The sequence below is a fragment of the Eleginops maclovinus genome, chromosome 12 (genome assembly GCF_036324505.1).
Source record: "Eleginops maclovinus isolate JMC-PN-2008 ecotype Puerto Natales chromosome 12, JC_Emac_rtc_rv5, whole genome shotgun sequence".
NCBI lineage: Eukaryota > Metazoa > Chordata > Actinopteri > Perciformes > Eleginopidae > Eleginops > Eleginops maclovinus.
In genome coordinates, this window is record NC_086360.1 from 15,258,391 (window position 1) to 15,280,000 (window position 21,610).

The following is a 21,610-nucleotide window of genomic DNA, read 5'->3' on the forward strand; positions in this document are numbered from 1 at the left end:
ATTATAATTCTGATATAAAATGATTCAACAGCTGCAGGGCAGGCAGGAGGGTGAAGGGCATTCAGTGTGAAGGGGGGGTGGACGGCGGAGGAGGACCTCTTCTCTCATATCCATTTAATTTAGACCTACTTCTGTTTTAATGTTAATCAGTTGACACTTCAACAGATAAATTCCTTCCTAACAAATCAACAACCAGAATACTAAATTAGCATCCCTTTGGGTATATGAACATGCCCAATGTCCAAATGTCATTTTCCACAACATCTTTTAAACACATCACAAAACAGTTAGCTTGTTGAGTTGTTAACAAAATTGCAGAACTGCTTTCCTCCCCAATGTTTCAAATTTGTTTAACCATGAGTTTCCCTGATAGAGCCAACTCAATTTATGTATTGATGGGAAATTCTGTAATGTTGTTAAAGCCTTACTAAACTTTCAAAACTTTGGACAGGTTCATCAGCATAACGGTACTATTTCCTACTACTAAGGTCAGAAATGAAAAGAAGCCTAAAAGAAAACGTATGTTTATATATCTTTTTTGTAAATGTATGCATGATTTGCCTGTGTACTTACCAAAAAAAGGGCCCGATAGGCATTTATTGGAGAGTGACAGGGTTGGAATGGGGAGACAGAGGGGATGACTAGCGTAAATGGTTCGTGAATATGTTTGCCATGAATATTGGCTAAGCTCAGCTTAAATGCAGACACAATAAAAGGCTAATTAAAATAGTTTCAGTTAGCTTAGCTACAAGCAGATGTATTAATACAAGGATTTAAGATCCTTTTGTAAGCGTACTCATGTATGTTTGAAAATGAGTGCCTAGCATAGTGTATTATAAACTTGTTAGATAATAGGATTGTATTTACTCTAAACAACTGACTGTAACAAGTTAGGTGATTTTGCCAGCGAATACTAAGCCCTACAGCCACTGCACACACTCAGATTACACACTAACAAACACACACTTGCATGTTTACCCCATCCATATTCCCCCCCCCCCCCACACACACACACACACACACACACACAAAACAAATAAAACATTTAATCTACCGTAGGCAAAAAAAAATAAAAAATCTGCTAATTTCACAGTCGAGTGAGGAAACAAAGTGCTTAAATGTGCAGAAATTGTCACTTACACTGCATAAGAAGACATTTTGTAGAAGCCCTACAGGATGCCTGTGGGTTGAGACAACACTACGATATGCATACAAATGCAGTGTGTGTGTGTGTGCACGTGTGTGTGTGTGTGTGTGTGTGTGTGTGTGTGTGTGTGTGTGTGTGTGTGTGTGTGTGTGTGTGTGTGTGTGTGTGTGTGTGTGTGTGTGTGTGTGTGTGAATACAGATTAATTTCTATGCTGACTGCTGTGGTCAGTCAACATGGAAACTTTCAGAGAGTACTCTGGGTAATAATTATGTGGTATAATTGGGTTTTCGGAGAGATAAACTGCGTTGCTGACTGATGGGGAAACAAAATGTTCAGTCTGTGCTTGTCTGTGTACACATAAATATGCAATGTGCTCAAAGCTTTTTTCTTTTTTTAATTCTTTTTTTAACAACTTAATTTTTCAGTTTTTGTAAAGCATTTTTCTATCACTTTGACAGATGTTGCATTGGGGGAGGGAGGTACAAAGGCCACACACACACACACACACACACACACACACACACACACACACACACACACACACACACACACACACACACACACACACACACACACACACACACACACACACACACACACACACACACACACACACACACACACGGTCAGTGAAAAGAGACCCAGTTTCAAAAAATATGTTTAAAAGGCCTGACATGCAGCAAAAACAAAAGAATGAAGGGAAAGTTGTGAGAAAAACATTTCAGAAAATAAAATGAAATATCCTTGACCTACAGTACGGTGCAGGAAAAAATGTGCAGTTGCAGCAATCATTCACATAAAGGTTAAAGCATGCACACAGTTAGAAATGACGACTCGATTTTTCTTCAATGTTTGAAAATGTGACAGGATGGTTGGATGATAATTGACTTCTTTCACTATATTCTTTTAATATATTGTTTATATAATGACCTAAAGTGAAAGTAACCTGTGCTATCCGGCTTATGTTACAACTCTGACCAAAACATACTGTATATTAGCTGCATCTAACATTTTATTTACATACCAATTCTAACTAGGTTATATTATATTTGTCATGTGTTCATAAAATAATATAACCAAATTTGCTAGAAAAAAACTGATGAATTTTTAATATTCATTTATGAATTGAATGGGGCAATTTTAAGGGCAAATTATTTTACTTTAGTTTCAGGATACAGTATCTATGTCTTCCTCATTCTGGCACAGACACTATATATAAAAATCTACCTATAGTTTAATTGCATAGGTGGCTCTGCTAATTGTCATGAATTTAAAAACAAGTTGAGCAAACTCAAATTAAACATTTAAAAGTTGTACCTATCTAAAACATCTCTTTAATGTGTGCCTTTATTTAATGCTGCTATTGAATGGGAAATTCCATCCCAAATATCTTACGTCCCGTTTTAGCAGTCCTTTAATTATTTTGAAGAAAAAGAATGACGTGACTGTATGGTGAGCTGAAGCCTTAACGGTTGGCCCCCACATGACAACACTCAATGAATGTTGAAACGACACCAAAGGAACAGTGAGGTCTGAGAAACAATGAGCTTTTTCAGTATTTTTTATGCTTATTTGAATGTTTCCATGTTTTTCGCTTAGGGTTTGTCACTGTATAAAACGGAATCAACCTTTTCTTTCTAAAGAAAAAGGATTAAAGATGTTAATGAGTGAAAACATTTTATCATCTTTTTTGGAAATATTGATCCAGAGATAAAAAATCTGCAATACTGTGACTACTCAGACTTGACATACAATATTTTAAAGGTTTTTCTTTTGTGTTCTGTTTCTCTTTTGCTCACTTGCCTAAACTGATACATTATAAAGGAAAACATATTCAGTCTTTACATTTGAAATATTCCGTACTGGCTACTAGAGTTGCTGAACATAAAGACGGTCAACAAGCATTACTTTAGCAATTAGCATCTACTTTGAGGGCAATAAACTTGTCAGAACATAAGATTGATTTGCTCAATTACTTCACAGCAGAGAAGTGCTGCACTCTCAGACTGCAAATGTTAAGCTACCTTGGGTAACCTGTTTGCTACAGCAGCTATGTTCACGTTAAAGCACTTGTTATTGCCGATTTGAGACCTCACCCACATAAACACACGTTTCCTCTCAAAAATATTAATGATGAATTCAGTTTTTACTTATTTTCAAACAGTAACAAAAAATGTAACTGAAGCAAAACAATTCAATGCCATTTTTAGACTTACCTAAGTGAGTTAAAATGCCTGCCAGATGTGTCAAGTAGTTGAAGATGCTTGAAGCTTGTCCTCAGAAATATACCAAATGACCCAATTCCAGTTGATTTTAGACACCATGCTGCATTGGTTGATTAATTAGTGTCTGAATTTCCCTCTCATATGTTAAGAAGTTGAAGTAATTTCTATAGTAGCCTAATGTAGAATTTGTTTCTGAAGTTTCAGTGCAAAATGTTATGATTGGAATCCAGTCTGTGAAGACTCAACCTGAAGATGGGCCTACAGCAATTAACATAAGTTTCATTTTTTGTATAGGCAACATATATCCATATATCTAGGGCTAGTTCTTCAAATATCTACTCATGTCATTGTTCTCCTGGATTCCATTTTATTGTTGTGTATTTTAGGTGTTTGTTTGTGATCTTTTTTTTCCGCTCACCTTAAAAACTAATTCCCCCATCAGTCCGTTCCATTGCCCGTCAGGCTGCAAAATGCCATATTTATGGTCTGGAGCGACGTAGATCTCATACTTAAAGCCCAGGTAGTTGGACAAAGCATCCAGGACGTCAATGGAATAGCCTTGGTACTTCTTCGGTTTTCCCAGAACGTTTTCTGACACCATTACAAAAGGCTCCTCCTGGAAGGCAAAGATCAATCCATGTCAGTGAGTCAGTCAAGCAGGCGATCAATACACCGCTCGTTCAAGCATTAAATCACCCAATTACTCAAGTGGCCATTAAACCTTCACAGATACTAATTTTAAAGCATGGTAGAACTTCTGAAAGAGCCTACATTACACATACAGTACAAAAAGGTTGTGATCAACACACTTTTTGTATAACTCAAGGTCAACAAACATCAGTTAAATGCCTGAAAAGTAAAAGTGGATGTTACAGCATTACTGTTGTAACTACTACAGATAAAGATTCCCTCTGGAGTTTACAGTACATTAAAAAAAATTACTAATCTTGTATGGTTAAATACATTTCCTGCCCTTAGCAAAATCAAAGCCTGTTCTGTTTTAAGACCTGCATGTTTTACATCGGCTCAGTCTGTGCTTTCTACTCCCTTTTACTGACACACTTACCTTTGATAGCCTTGTTCTACACTTGATATGAATTTCCATCCTATGTATTTGGGTGCAAATGGGATTTGTCACCCCTCTGACACTTGAAATGGCATAGCCAGGGTGAAATCTCACCCCTGTGGGCATAATATGTATCACATCCACCTCTGTTGTGACACCAATTGCCGTCCTTTATACATCATAGAGCACTAAGAGCATTGTGACTCATTAAAACATTTCTCTAAAGTTGTTTAGTTTAACAAGAGGTGGAAACTGAAAAAAGCTAAATGCCAGTGGTAGCACATTTTCCTTTTAACCAGTGTGGATAAAAATGAAAGTTTAAGATAAAAAAAAAATCTGACCAGAAATAATTCTGCCTACTGTTGTTGTGTTGAAACCAAAACAGATGCGACAACATGAGGTAGTTTTATATCGATTCACCTGTTTAAGTGTTTGTTGTTTTTTTATTCTGGATTACAGAAAAACAAGACGAACCTCCTTAATATTGCTTTGGGTAGGTTCCCAAAGTCCCTTCTTAAGCTGTGTTTTTTAAATAAAGAGGGGCCTATCCTTAATAATGTATTTAAATATAACCTACCAAACCTTTTCAAGTGAATTAAAATGTTGAAATCAATAATTGTCTCATGCATTTCAGCAGATTTGTTTTTACTTGGTTCATTTTGCTTTGCCCTTGGGAAAGCTGAACCTCCTGTTCATCAATATCTCCATGGCATCTAAAGGGCAGCGTCCTGTGGAGGTTAAATGACATCCAACAATGCTGACAAACACTGGATACCAAATTAACACAGAACAGGGAGAAACCAATGTATGTTTCAACAAGAAGAGAAAGATGCTGGAAACAAAATTGACGTTTGCTTTTATTCACTGTACTACGATTGAGTGTTTCATAGAGGATTTTTCTCTATTCTTTAGTAAATCCCTATTGATGAGCGAAATGTTTAAGGCCAATATGTTCTGCAGATTTATGAGGGCCTGCATGTTATTGACTGGATACTGGCTGCACATTAAGCACACACATACACTCACACACACACCTACGCACACACACAGGCTATCACCATTAACATGACGGTTTCTAATCCTTGCTAGCTGCTGCTGTTCAATAAGCTATTAGTCAGTGAGTGGACATGCATGCCAAGTCCCTCTCTCACCTCACACATCTATCCACCAGGGCAGGGACACCCACTAGCACACACACATACATAATTAGTAACCCCCCCCAAAACACTTCCAATAACATGCTGATTGTTGGTGAATGTTCACACTGGAACCTTGTTCCTAATGTAAACCAGGCATTGCATTGCTATGATATTCTTTTGTAATTTAATTGGTACTTTTGATTTATTTTTTTCGACAAACAAATAACATATGACAGTGTTTTAATATTAGCCACACATTTTTCTCCCGGCCTACTATTCAACTTGTTATGCATATGCCTTTCCAAGTAAACAGGCTTTGTGATATAAAGTGAAAACACACACTAGAACAACATATCCACTGTACACGTGCCTGTAGTTGCATATACACTCGCACGCCTACAGGAATCTGCCAGCTAACAATGGAACACACCACAAATAGCAGCTGCAAATCAATGCAAACCAAGAATCCGAACGTATACAGCTCTGAGTGTGTGTATGGGTGTGTAAGTGTTTGAAAGTAGCAAGATGGGCATCTCATTAAGGTGAATTGTAGGTATAGGAATGTGAAATTGGGATCCATAAAAGCAACTTATGTCTCTCAAGTTTCAACCAATGTTTTTAGAGCAGCTATCTGTCCTCTGCCAAGGGGACAGGCTTTGACACTGAAGCCATTTGAATTTGGCAGAAAAGAACATGACAGTTCTCTTTTTTACTAGGGCATCTACATTAACCTTTCTGACTAGTTGAACATAAAACTTGCTGAATTGTAACTGCCGTTTTCTTATCTCATTCTTTAATTGTATGATGTTGAGGGATTATCTGGTCCTCTTTGTCTGGTTTTAGTGCAGTGTTCGTCTGCCACTGCGGTCTTTTGTTGATCCATGTCTGCTTTTCTATTCTTGTTATGTATTCCCGAGCATTGCCTAGATTTTCTGTAGTTTCTTCTTGCCATTGCTCTTGTAGTTGCTTCTTGCCTTCTGCTTCACTTGTGTGCAATAGATTGATACAAAATCAAGGAAAAATCCCCTTCTAAGATGTATTCTGGGTATGTGGCGTTCTCTTGGGTTCTAGTTCTCTACCTTTGTTGTTGTTTTCCAGTCTATTTCTTCCCCCTGCCACTCACCAGCAGTGTGATATATACACCATTCGGCATCTTTCCACAACTCCACCTTTACCAAAACATTATGTTCAGGACCCCTCTTCCCCCTCAGTCAATCTATTCATACGTTGAAGATGGAAAACATCACATTTCACCCTTGCAATACCACATCCATCTACAGTATATCCAGCAATCCTTTTTCCTTCATCCCCTCTTTGTCTTACTGATATTGTTCCCATCTCTCATTCACCTCATCCTACTACGTTCCCTTTACTCTCATACCTTTGGCACAAGTTTATCCACTGTCTCCTCTTCCCTGAATTTACCACATGCTGTCTTCCTGTTGCAAGGAGTTTTTGGAGACAAGATTGGGATGGCGGAAAATTCCTCTGACAAGATCCTGGCATACCAAGTGTCATGCGGTGATATGTAGCAGTGAGCATACCCAAAACACTCTTTTGACTGGCCCCAAATTTGGTGTAAGATGCATTTTGTGAAAACCCTGCCAGTGTCTGTAGAACATTATTCTGTTCTAAAAATGAATTTTCCGTCTGTCTCTGTTTGGTAAGGATGGGGGGTATGTTTCTAAAAGCAACAGACAAGCAGTGCATTACGTTGTGACTGGTGATTAATTTAGACGGTGCACCACAGATATTTCTTTCTCTTGTATTTTGGTCATATTTTTACTGTTGCTAATGAAGGTGTCCCCCATAATATAATTTAATCTTACTGAATGTCTAAAACAATTGAGTGGAATTTTATCAATCATCATTTATCATGATGATCAATCAACCTCAGTCTCTACAACACTTTAAATTAAGGCACAGATTTATCTTTAATTCAATTTTGTGGTAACTGTGTGCGTTATCATTTTTTAAAAGTAAAACATCAGGTTCAGTTGGGGAGACACCGAGCACTCTGTCCTTATTTCCAAAAATGTAATCTAAAGTTAATAAGGGACATGCTCTGCCTTTTGCTGCATTTGCGCTAGAATATACTGTATATTCACGGCTTGCATCTATAAATGTCGAGTAGAGCCATAGAAAGGAGGCTGAACACTCAAAAGCTAAGAGTATAATGGAACAATCTGCAAAAGATGAAACTCAGCTGCTGAGGTGAATCTCACCAAATTAGGAACATATGCAAATCAGTGATTGGTTATTTAAGGCTGTCTGATTTTGCACTTTCAGAGTGTTACATCTAAAGAAAGTCAACTTTTGATCAACGATTCAAAGCTTCAAAGCTTGCAAAATATACATTTTGGTCTCATTTGTGACCTGAATTTAAACTTTACAAAGCCCTGAAGGAACCATGAACACATAATTATAGCTATGTAGCCATTCCTTGGTAACATCCATTTAATAATCGTTATAGCTCCAACCATTCAATAGCATTGATTTAGAGTCATTGGCCCTAATAGTGGCACAATCTCATCGCCAATGAACTAATCGATAACTATTCAACCGTCTGAAAGATAGAATACAATGAGCAGATCATTTTAGAGTTTATTGTGAGTGTAACATGCTTGTTAGTTAAAGTGTGTAACATGGCCAATCTGCATGGAATGACACCCCCCACACAGAATATGAAATTGCCACAAAGATGTCTAGTATGATCTCTTTCGTCTCTGCCTCTCACTTCAACGATGGGATATGAAGAGTCTACAGCAGTAAATCTTTAAAGCACTCATGGGATGTACTCAAATCGATGCTGCAGGCAAAGCAGAAAGAGCTGTAGTCCGACTATCATCAAGACTCCAATGTTCTCTATCATCTAGCTGTCAAATGTCAAAATGGAAGTTAATTAAATAATGATAGTTTCGTCCATTAGTGACCTCATACTGTTACAGCTCACTGTGTTGTTTGCCTTTTCTGATACCTTGCTTTCATTTCAACACTTTGTCTCATAAATGTTTGTCTGCCATTTTCCTTCTCTCACACAAATCCTCAGTCTGTCGCTCTATACATCTCCGCAGAGACCGAGTTGAATGATGGGCTTAGAACTAGACAAAAGGACGGCTTTACAATAGAGCAGAAGGCTGAAATCTGACATGCCAGCAATGGACTCAACAGCCTGTCTTTGATTGTTCTGAGTGTAGAGCAGGACCATTGTCAAACAGGGAACACTGAGACAGGTCTTTTTTATGAATGGACAATTGTAAATCACAGAAAAATACACAAACAAAGAGAGGAAAAGCACATGTGAGCAATACTCACCAGGACAGTGACGACTCTTAGCACCACTCCTCTCATGTTATTTTCCAATTTCCTGTCTGTCAGGGTGCCGTTCAAGCCATGAACTGGGTCCCATGTTGCCAGCTGAAATTTGAAAACACAAAAAAACACAACCAAAAAAGTTAGATTCTGAGGATTTGTAGATAGCGCAACCAATCACATTTTTATTTTTAGCTCATGCACAACATTAAGACTGCAAAAATATTGTTTAGTACACATACAGGTTAATTCCTGGTCTATGCACTGGTCCTGCAGAGAGTATGCAGATTTTATTAAACATTAAGGTGCTTTATAAATGTGACCCAGACTCTTATAGTATGTCTTTCAAATTGCATCATAAACCTCCAGTATTTCCCCAATACCATCTTATTTAAGTCCCAAAGCACATTTTCTTCATCTACGTGCTGCTTTCTGCTTTCAATAAAATATTGTTCTCAGATTCAAAGATCAAACTAGTCTTGTTACCCTGTAGAGAGAGAGATTGGTATGGGGAAAAAAGAAAGTGATCAACGACAAAATAACACAACCATACACACCACTGTGATACACACAACATTGCATGGCCTGATTTGTGCTTAGAAGAAAAACACAAACACATCAGAGAAGCAGAGGGCAGGCTGTAGTGGGAAATATGGGATAATCCATTTAACTAAAGCCTGAGGTTATTGTTGAATGTGCAATTTTCTGCCACTTCTGATCATCTCCCTTTCGGGACCAATACCACAGTGAAGATTAGCTAAACTGGTTTCTCTTACATCCCATGCCATTTAGTTAACATTTCATATCCTGTTTGGAGCATTGTTGACAGAATAGAAAGCAACAGTTTTACTCACTCCTCTGGTAGGATTTTGTTCCTTTGAGGATTGGAGCAGACTTTTGCATTGAAGGGAACTGTTGGACTACAGTTTGACAGCACTGAGGTTGACCAACAGGCAGGGACGTCATGTTATTGTTGTTAACACCTTACACATTATTACTATGGAAGTGTGTCCCACACACAAACACACACACACACACACACACACACACACACACACACAGACACAGACACAGACACAGACACAGGCACAGACACAGGCACACGCACACGCACACACACACACACACACACACACACACACACACACACACACACACTGTGTTGTTGACTGAGTTGGCATGATTTGGACAGATTTATTGACATCTCTCTTACTTTCCATTTAGCTTTACTGCACCTGTTGGGGCAGGAAATATTACTGCTTTTTGAATAGGTTCAGTCCCACAACCTCACATACTGTAATTCCCAGCATAGGTTTAATTTAAAAACTCTCAAAAGTATCTTTAGCATTGACATCATACCCAACTGTATTTATTATTAATACATCGCTGTGCTTTCAAAAAGTGAACACACTTTTACCCTGCATGTATGCATCACAGACACAAAAAAACAGCCAGGTATAACATAACATTAAGTGCTCATTTCAGCCTGTGGGGGGGGATGTGGAGCTTGAATCTGACTCTTCTCAACATTTAAAATCAGTATGATATTTTTAGTTTTATCCTCTAAGGCATTCAGGCTTTTTTAATACTTTGTTTGTTGAAGATGAGCAAACTAACCTTCTTTCTGTAATACAAAAACTACATGTTGCCTTCTATTCATTAAAATCCCACTGTCATCAGCCCTTCATAGTGTGTGAACATGTGTCAACACCCTACTCTCCATTCGTATATGCTGCCATTAACCCCCATCCGTTTTTTTTTAATTATGGGCTGTGTATATGTGGGTGCAAAATGCAAAAGATCAAAAGGAAACACATGTTAAGGCAGTAGATAACATAAAGTAAAACCCGATTAAGCAGAGAGAAGCAGACAGAGATTGGGAGCACATAGCAGATGAAGAAGATACTGATACGTGGTGAGCAGCAATGATGAGAGAAATTATAAAAAGGTGAATTTACAGCAGAGCAGCTGTTTTAAGTGCTTGTAAAAAACATGAAGGCGTATGATCAATAAAACATTACTGGTGCAACCAAACGGCAATGAGAAGGACCAATAGCACAAGGGAGCTTTTGCTTTACTTTCATACCTGAACACACCTGCAGGGAAAGATTGCAGCCATGTATGCCCACATAAACAGCCATAAAATTGATTCAGGTGTATATATGTGCACATAAAAAAATAGTAAAAAGGCAAAAATAAGCAAAAAAAAATCATATATTGACAAATGATGCAGCAAGTATATATTCTTGAGCGACTTCTTTTATCAGTATCAATCGTCCACTCAAAGAGCTGAACTATAACATGACCAGTGATGGGCAAGTTACTTCCAAAATGTAATTCAGTATATGACTTATTACTGTCTTTTTAAAGTAATAAGTTACATTACATTATAACTGTCTCTGTACTCTAATGCTTTACACTACTTTTGCGTTACTTTGAGTTATCGGTAACATTACGTCGCTGTTTGTTATTAAAAAAACATGTTAGTGGAGCCTCTGCACGGCCCTGTAACCTGCTGTATATGATCGAGTCTCTTTGGCAATGTTAGCTCCCCTTGTCATTGGTGTGTTAACGGGGATTTGGCTGACAAGCTTTCTAAAAGCTGGCGATTCCACCGAGGAGAGAGGCTGCATATTTTCAACACTGCAACGAGTCTCTGAACTTCTCGGGGTTCAACCAGCACAGCAGACCGAGAGAGAAAGTTATCTTCTGTTGCTTTGGCCTGCGCACACTCCTGTCTCTTTTCTTTTCTCCGAGCCTGCAGCTCTCCATTGTGAGCCTGCAGCTCTCCATTGCTAGCAAGCAGCTCTCAATCGCGAATCTGTTTCTGCAGCCGTCTTAATCAATAGTAAACTTACTGAGTTACTATTCTACCTGCACAAGTATTTCTCTGGTGTCGGAATGTCTCGCTATTTTTGTGAATTGTTAAAAACAAAACACCACATCATTTTGGGTTAAAATGTGTTGTAACTGCGTTACTGAGACTTGTAACGTGTATTATATTACCCACATTTCAGAAGTAATGCGTTATATTACTGCGTTACAGCAAAAACTAATGCATTACTGTAACTCCGTTACTTTTGTAACGAGTTACACCCAACTCTGAACATGACATAGCTCTGACAGGTATGAATCTCAACTTTGGCAAGTAGATGATTTTTACAACTAACCCTAGCCCAGAACAGACTTGGCATTACCATGCATCCCGAGGTATCCGATCTTAGGAGGACAGCTGCCGGAACATTAGTTCACACATGACATTAGAATGCATCTACACATGCTTTTTGAGTGATCACTCGTAATTGTATCTCACTTCTCCTCTGCTACATACAATACAAAAGTATTGGGACACCTACACATCACACCTACAAGAGCTTGGCAATTGAGAGACTTGCAAATAATAGTTTGAAGAAAGGTTCTTTGAGTACAGTAATAATGTGCATACAATGTATTAAACACCAAAACAGCATGATAACAGAGTTCTTTTGTGGGAACAGGGGAAGTGTTTTTAATTAACAGTTAAAACAAGTTTAAATCTATAAAGCAGGACAAACGCAAATTGAAATGGTGTTGTATAGCATTCTGGGCTTCCCCCTCGGCCACATTTGGTTGTATACTTCCTAGAGTATTGACCCTTGTCTTAGATTGGGTGGCTTAACACCAAAGCCCTGTGAAAAAGGTAATGAACAGTGAAATATACAGTAAGCAATAGAACCTTGGCAAACACACCTGCCAAAGCCCATTGTATTCCAGGCTTGCAATAAGCGGTTTAACAATATGGCACTGAGCCCCAGCCCTTATATTGCACGAAAGTGTGAATAGTGTAGATAAGATTCACAGGTAAGACAGAGTTACAAAATCAAAACGATGTGTGTTCTTTTTTAACAGTGTTTCCTGTACTGCCTTTATAAGACAAATATTGCCTTCTGCTGTCATGTTACCCTTAAGCAAGGCACTTAATATTGATTCCTCTTGACTGCGTTAAAAAAACAACACTTCCTATAACAGAATACTTTGAAAACTACACTATGTTGGTTGGTCTGTAATACATGTTGCTCCTGGTATAAGTCAATAAAAACAACATCAGCTTTCGTGAGGTGCTAAATCCTGTTAGCACTGCATATTCCAGCTGTGAAAGAGAATGTATAGGAAATTTAAGAAGATGCAGCAATGAACAGTCTGCAATGGCCTGTAATGAAAGTAGTTTGTGCTGCAATTCCCACAGTGTTTAAACATTAGTCAATATGATGCGGAGAAACACATCAATCAACATTGTCAAGCCCCACAGTATTCACAGAGGCTATCAATCAGCGGCAGGCTGGCTTTGTATGCAATTGCAATGCAAATACATACTTTCGCACACATTATGCATTAAAGGCAAATTGAGTTAAACTCCCCCGCTCTCACTATGGATTGACCATGATACATTATGGATTTTGAATAGTATGATTAAATGACTTAATGAGCCATTTCCCAGCCTCTGAGAGTTGTATTTTTAAAAGCTCAGTTTCTGGATTAAGGACGATTAGAGTTATCATCCAAGCTGCCTGGTTATGGTACTCCACTGTATTAAAAAGTGTCTTCTTGGTTCAACTGCATTTAACTGTGCATTTATTTGTGGGAGCACATGACCATTTGAAATGCCACTTTGGTAACATTCCCCTTTATTTAAAAAACTGTCTTTTTTATAATTAATAAGATTGATAGTACTTGTTTATTTTCTGGTTGGAGCTGTGTATCTCTGTAATAATTATAGTAAATAAAATACTATTATAGGTAGGAATGTAGACACTTGGATTCAGTAGCCATATTATCAACACCTATCATTCTGCAAAAAATCGATATTATATCAAATATATATCAAATATATTTTTATATTTTTCATTTTACCCAAATGCTTGACACATATTAATACTGCTGAAATGTCTCCACCCCTCCTTTAATTCCATTTGACATATCTATCAAATATATTTAGATTTTCAGACCAACTTACATGAGTAGATGAGGAACAGAACAGTACATTGGAATTCAAATAACCTTGTTTGCAGGATTATACACAAGTTTTTGTGCTACAATATCCAAATTCCACTATTTCTTATGTTGATCACATTGTTTTCACTTTTACATAACAGTGTGAACGCTGCTTTGTGTGTGAGTCAGGACCTAAAATGGCAGCCTGGCTAGCAGAGTGGCCCACTGCTTCTGCTTATCTCCACAGCTCCAGATAAGGGCTCATTTCCCCCCGACAGTATGAAATAAATGTGCATTTGTGGGGGTGTGCGTGTGTGCATGTTAAGTGAATGGCCCACTGTGCGTAGACCGTTACCATGAAGACTGAGGCTTCAAAACATTACCATTAGCAACCAACTATGCTTTCCCCACTATTTATCTAAGACGTTCTCGATTCTTCTATCGTTGCTTCCCTCTGTTGCTTATTTATTCTTTTCAATTCAGTTTTTTTTCATGCTTTGGACCAACGTTCTCTGTGTTTCTTTTACTCACTACACATAGGTCTTTCCCATCTTAACACTATGTTCTCTGCAACACTTGCTTAAATCCCTTGAATCAGACAACACAATTTTGTGTGCATGCACCAGCACGAATCTAAGCAACCGTTTTGGACCCATACCTTGGCCCAATATTCACATTAGTATTAAGAGCAATGACAAACCTTATAGTTTAGCTATTCTAAAGCCAGTATTCTAGCTAGCGTAGATAAAGTACTATTGTATATATTTTAGGAGGATCATTAAAGATCACTCAGTTATATGATATGCTTTATTGTACATTCACTTAAATGATAGTGATCTAATTTCAATTCAAACTATAATTTGCTTTTCCTTTATTTTGTGGATCGAGGTCTACTTGAGCTGTAAATAAAGTCACAGTTCCTCTGTGTGCTGTAATCTGAGTTCTCAGTGTTTTTTTCAAGAAGCCGGTCCGGCGGCAAATGCTTGTCAACTGTATACCTACCATACCTTATACTTATACCATAGAGTAGACCTATAGGCCCCGACTAGGTCTAATCAACTCTGCACTGCAGTCATACCACTGATAACAAAAAACTATGGAATGACAGTATATGATCGAAAAAAACAACAAACACACCCATCTGTGCCAGGATAAATGAACTTACACTAAAGTAGGACTACAGACAAATGAATACAAAGATGGAGCTGATCCTGCTGATCCTGCTGTTTTGCATGGGCTTGCTTACTTACTTAAAACACAAAAGTGATACCTCTGGCATGTGGCTTAACAATTAGCAAAACAATAGCTCCTGCAATGTTTATCCCAGGTACCTTAAGAATGAGTTTCTGTTGCTTGCTTCTACAGTAAAGTACTAAAAATGCTATCATAAACTGAAAATATGTTTAGTATATATGGGGACCAAGATCAGCATATTAAAAAGACTCACTTATAGGAATTTCCAGTAAAGTACAATATCTCCCACAGCAAGAAGAATCCAATAAATATGAATGTCTGTAAAGCCATCAAGACGATGCTTTTGCTATTATCATTAGTGCTCCTTTTGTTGGAGTCAGTATAATTTTCATGACTAATATAGCAACCAAGTGTAAAATGATTCAATATAAGATTTGGCAAATTGTAGCTTTAATGCTTTATGTGTTTCTCATGGGAAATCAAATGTTGCTTCTGTAAGAACAAACACATATTCAGCAAACAATATGACATAAGTGTTGATTTATTCATATCACTCTCAAGCAGATGTTGTCATTTTGCTGCAGTGATAAGTGAGGTTTTGTACATCTCACAGCAAGGCATCCATTTTTTTTTCATCTCAGCTTGATGTTAGTTCACATTGTTCATTAACTTTTTCTAAACCTTACATCTAGGATTGTTGTTTGTTCTATCCTTCAGGGAATGAAGGCTTGTATCAGCAGTGTATTCTTTCCAACTGTGTTTGTGGATTGAAAACACCTGCTTTCAATTAGTGTTGTTCATTAAATTGAAAATGAAATTGTCATAATGCTATTTGTTTTGGTGGAGAGAAGAAAGAGAATGTGCAGGATGGAACAAGATGATTATGAGCTAAAGGAGTTGGAACACACATCCGCATTATCAGGCTATGATGACCTGACAAGCTCCCTACATTAGTGTAACACTGAAAAGGGGACTTAAGTCATCTCCCTGCTTCCACTGTCATCGTGGCTGCCTACCAGTTACATATGCACACACACATAAACACAGCTCTGTTCTGGGATGTGTAACCAAAAATATTTAAAAGTAAATAGACCATCGACCTGTTCTGTGTGGGGGCCAGAAGAGTAATTTACTCTTACAAAAAAGCCTTTCACTCTAAAAGCTCAGCCAGCCCCACACACACACACACACACACACACACACACACACACACACACACACACACACACACACACACACACACACACACACACACACACACACACACACACACACACACACACACACACACACCCACACACACACACACACACACACACACACACACACACACACAGAACACAAATTACACGTATACTTCTTGTTTAAATGGGATCTCACAATCAAATAACACACTGTGCAACAAACTGTGGCTTTTAGTCCAACTGTTACATACAGTACATGACTCGTAGCACTTCAAAAGGAAATCATCGTGACATTTTAAAGAAAAAGAGCAGGGAACTGTGTGCAGAGCACTGAGAGATTTGCAGCTCTGACACTATCAATATGCCGGAAGTTGTTAAAGTTAGTCAGAAAAGTATGCATAAATGTCAAACATTGTATCCTACACTGCCTCAAATTACTGCTGGTACACAAAAGGGCAGCTCTCCATGAAATTGGATGTGGGCAATTGCTATATTAGCCACTGCACTTCCTCTCACCCCACATCATCAGCTCCACCAGTAGAGAGGGGGATTTGATTTTCGGGTTTGTAATGCAGTGCAATATTGAAATGTAAGTGTAGACTACTCTTATCGGCTAGAACTTCAAATTCTTACTCTTTAAAAATATAATATATTACATTTATTATCTTTATCTTTGTAGGTCTGTCACACTGCTTCTGTCGCCCCTGCCAAACACTCATATGTCTGCCATTGCTCTAAAGAGACAGTAGCCAGGCACAAACATAAACAAGCTGCTGAGCTGTTTCACCACTCCTGTCTTCCACTCTCCCCTACAGTGTCCCCAGACAACCTCTTTCTCCTCTGCTGATGAGCAACATGTGTTTCCCCCAACAGCTTTGAAACCAGTCCTTCTCTTTCTTTACTTCAATCCCTCATCTATTTCTTTTTAGCCAACAAACCCTTTCTTGATCTCCTCTGCGTTTCAACCCTCTCCCTCTGTCACCATCCTCTAACAGAGAGGAGACAGCTTGTTGTATCAAGCAGTCCAGGCTGCACTAGTATCAGCACTCTGCACCACCAGCTGCCTAATCTCCACCATATAGTCCTTTGTGCCCATCCACCCTTCTCCACTTTTAAAAAGTAGTTCACTTCCAAGCATAAAGGTATTTATATTGCTGTTTGAATGTGTTTGCATGGCAGGTTTTCACTCATCCAAATCCAAGTCTCCAGTAATTGCTCAAACACCATTCTGCTAAACCCTGCCCTTCTGGCTCATTTGTTTCATGTGATATGTTTGTTCCAAAAAGCTGGTATGATAAAATGATAAAATATAGAAAAATATGGCCGATTACAGTCATTGTGTCTTTGATAATGAGACTACTACCTGGAAAGCAATTATATTTGAAAAAGCCACTTAGGCAAAGTTCTGCCCAACTGCCTACTTCCCTAATAGGATTGGATTCAGTGAAAACAATTACCAGTGCAATAAAAAATGTGGGCAAATTACTGATAAACTGTGTAATATGTAAGCTAATAATGTAAAAGGAAATACGGTCCATTAAAAATACCACTTTTTTCTCAGCAGGGTTACATTATCTCTTTAACGCACGGGTTGGAAAATTGGCTTTGCAATTTTAAAAATGATTTTAAAGCTATTGGTGAATGCCCTCTCTCTCTCTCTCTCTCTCTCTCTCTCTCTCTCTCTCTCTCTCTCTCTCTCTCTCTCTCTCTCTCTCTCTCTCTCTCTCTCTCTCTCTCTCTCTCTCTCATATAAACACAGAAAAAACAACAACATTCAAACTCTTTTCAAAACAAATAAACTCAACTGCTAATAGCACAATATATGCTTGACTACATCTTTTGGGTATATTTCATTCTTATTCTGTCTTTCTATTAAGACTCAAGAAAATCACTTCGGATATCGTTACTGACATTTGGACGAGCACCTCAAGTCACACTGAATAATGGATGAGACTTATCTCCTTTAGGGCTTTATTTTAGAGTGATGCTCGTTGTCTTTATTTCTGATTTGATTGACCTATGTGAAAAACATGACGGTCCTGGTTTGAATAGTGTAAGAGGTGGGTTTTTTAAAGGCTGACAGTATTCAGAGATCACATTGCATCAATTGCACACTGTACATTGCATTTTAGGCCTTGGTGACTGTATGTTATGTCTTTGTCATCATATTGGAAATCTAAAAATAAAACAAAAAGTAGTTTAAATAGTAGTATGGTTATATTCCTGCCAGTCAGTTTATTATTTATTCTGCCATTTGACGGCTTATTTTAATTGAATGATTGTCAGACAGCAGGAGAAAGTCAATTGAGATGTCCTACCTTTCCCCTTCACGACATATGTACAGTACCTGTCATATGGAATATCTATCCAAATCCTATATATAAAAAAAAAAGATATATATCATTGCAGTCCTATAATCACATTTAAGTCTGTTTGTTGTGATGGGAAGGGGCACACTATACACATTACTTGTGTGGATATGGCTGGCACTTGTAATTTTGTGTTAAAGGTTGGAAATGGAAATGTTTTGACGTGGAAGAACAGACTGATTCACGGTACACGGTTCACTGAAGCAATAAACTATACCTTTATTTCTGCCAGATCAATCATATACTATCATTCTCTCTCTCCTTTTCTCCCTCTCCCACACCTAAACATACAGCATACACACCAACTCCTACACACACAGTAGTCTATACAAACTGATCATTAAAACAGCGACAACAACAAGCTTTGCTCTGATTTCCCAGATGAGCTGCAAGCTGTTTTATTGCTTGCTTGAATCGTTGGAGGATGTGTGTGTGTGTGTGTGTGTGTGTGTGTGTGTGTGTGTGTGTGTGTGTGTGTGTGTGTGTGTGTGTGTGTGTGTGTGTGTGTGTGTGTGTGTGTGCATGCACTGTGGAGGGTTCAATGGTGTTTTGCTGTACAGTATATACAATTCCAACTTGTTTCAAAATGACAACATTCAAATGACTGAGTGAGTAAATCATTAAACTGCATTATCATTTGATGTATTTTGTGTCTGTTTTTAATTAAATAGGAAGGCACTGTCTTATCAAGTATTGGCATGATAAATACAACTATGAATGCATAGGAGGTTCATCAGATTCCAATCAATTAACCCTTGTGTTTGAGACATCTTTGACAAATAACATTTGAAAAATGTGTGCAAAACTATGCTTGATAAAATAAATGCAGTTCAAATGACTGATAAAGGTCTTTACACAATTGTTCTTTTAGTGTGTTTAAAGTTTGTGTCTTTCATGTTCTCATTGTTGTGAAGTTGACAGGGAAAAGAGGCAGACAGAAAATGGAAGTGAGACTGGAGAAATATACAGGGTAAAGTATTATCTATTCATTTTTGAAGATTTGTGCTGTCACTGCTTTCCCTGTCCCTATGGAAAAATGGGACGAAAGTAAGACAGCCCAGTGTAATGATGAGCGGAAGGGTTGAGGAACCAGTTGGGAATACAAGTTAGACCTGACATGTGTTAACTGCAAAGATCTCCGATAGTGTTAATGGGAAGAAAAGTTCTAAACTTTATTTTCTGTGGTTTCTTTTACTCCCCTGCTGCTCTTCCTTTCTATTTATCGATGTCTGCCTGTAAGCCTTTTGTATGGCATAAATGCAGGCAGAGAGGCCATAGTGTCTTTTTAAGTCTCAAGGTATCTCTCGCTCTCTTTTCCATCAATCTAAGGGGTTTATTATGTATCACTACCTTATTCTCATGTGATTTGTATCTCAATACCTGTGGCTTCTCCCTGGTTACATTTGTTTAACAAGACTTCAAGCGCATAGAGCTGAAGAAGCCAGCATGCAGAGATTGCATGGGGATGAACATGTATGCACAACCCCCTGGTTTACTCCATCCCCCCAACCACAAACACATACAGGCCAGAAAATCCATAGAGGCTGTTAAGTGAAGTTAAGCATAGCAGGAATAATCTAAGTCATTAAATACCACTGGGCTATGCATTATACATGCGCATATGAAGTGAAATATCATAATGGGATGGAATGTAAAATGAGACTTAGAAATGTGGTTTTAAACCCCGAGAGAGGCGTCACGTACAACATGGTTTAATTTTTTTCTGCATAATTTTTTTTCAAAAAGTGTGTGAAGGGGTAACATGGAAAACATTCTGATGACTAATCCACCAAAATGGACCAGCTTTCATTTACCTAACCACAGGTGATTTATAAAACCCCTTTTATAGAGCATCCATCTGGCTCTCCACTAAAACTTAGAGAATCACTATCTTACGGAAGCAGAGAGCCATTATCCTGCGGAAACACGGCAGGTTCTACATAAAGCTCACTGACAAATCTTGAGGTAGATTGATTTCTGTTTTATAAGTGAGACTGCACCAGGACAGTTTTACTGTGTTAATGTCATCTTCTTCTTTATTGCCACTCCACCAGGTGATTGTATTGGAAACATGATTACAAAACAGGGAGAGAGTTAATGAAAAAAATAGTATTATAATGTATAAAACCTTCATAGCAGTTTGAGTAATACAGGGTTTGTGAAATAAACAGCAAATGTTGGACGATAGCTGATATTTTGTGACTGCATACAGGACACACACTGTACTCATCTTTAAAGCTGGGATGCAGTGGATTTGATGTACACAATCTCAATAATAACACCTATACATTTCTGTATAAATCTTGTTGTTTTGCTGAAGAAGAAGAAATGACATCTAGCATGCCATTATACACATCAGCTGCACTAGGATATTTCAACAGCATGTCAGTCATTTTGACAGTTATAGTCCGGTCACTCATTGCAGTGGATAGTAAGGCAGCTAGCCAGTAAGCTGGTCACTCAGTCAGTAAGTGTGAGTCAGTTCTTAAAATCTGACATGTCTGACAGCTGGATGTTGTCAAGAAATGGACACTGACATATACAGTATGCAAGTGTGTGTGTGTGTGTGTGTGTGTGTGTGTGTGTGTGTGTGTGTGTGTGTGTGTGTGTGTGTGTGTGTGTGTGTGTGTGTTTGTTGCACATGTGCATAGTAAGGGGCTGGCATTTTGACAACAGCATAATAGACTTGATATCCTTCACTTCTCTGCTGTTAAACTCGCTCTCTCTTTCTGAGCACAAACACACCCACGCACGCATGCATTTTCATTAGCGCATTTGAGGTTGTCCCCTTACAAAAACATCTATTTATAAACCCGTTTTGGCAAATATGTTTGAAAATAAAATATATACAGCAAATATGTTCACCAGCAACGTTTTTATCGACTAAAAGAAATCATATATAGTTTTACTACTTGTGAAGTAGCTCAGAACTTTAATATTGCAGACCCGGGTAAATAAGTCCCATGTTTAGGCAACATAAGCTCTGAAAAAACTGGGACTTC

The 21,610-nt window shown here is 38.1% G+C and overlaps 1 protein-coding gene across 2 annotated transcripts in view; it reads right to left on the bottom strand.

The window, feature by feature from the left end:
• The window catches only part of grid2 (glutamate receptor, ionotropic, delta 2), a 402,736-nt gene that overhangs the window by 81,455 nt on the left and 299,671 nt on the right, over positions 1–21,610 (bottom strand). For both annotated transcript variants that reach the window (XM_063896521.1, XM_063896522.1), the window contains exons 9-10: positions 8,894–8,995; positions 3,792–3,989 (exon numbers count right to left, since the gene is read on the bottom strand). In XM_063896521.1, the coding sequence (XP_063752591.1) occupies positions 3,792–3,989; positions 8,894–8,995 (300 nt within the window). The remainder of the gene's footprint in view (positions 1–3,791; positions 3,990–8,893; positions 8,996–21,610) is intronic.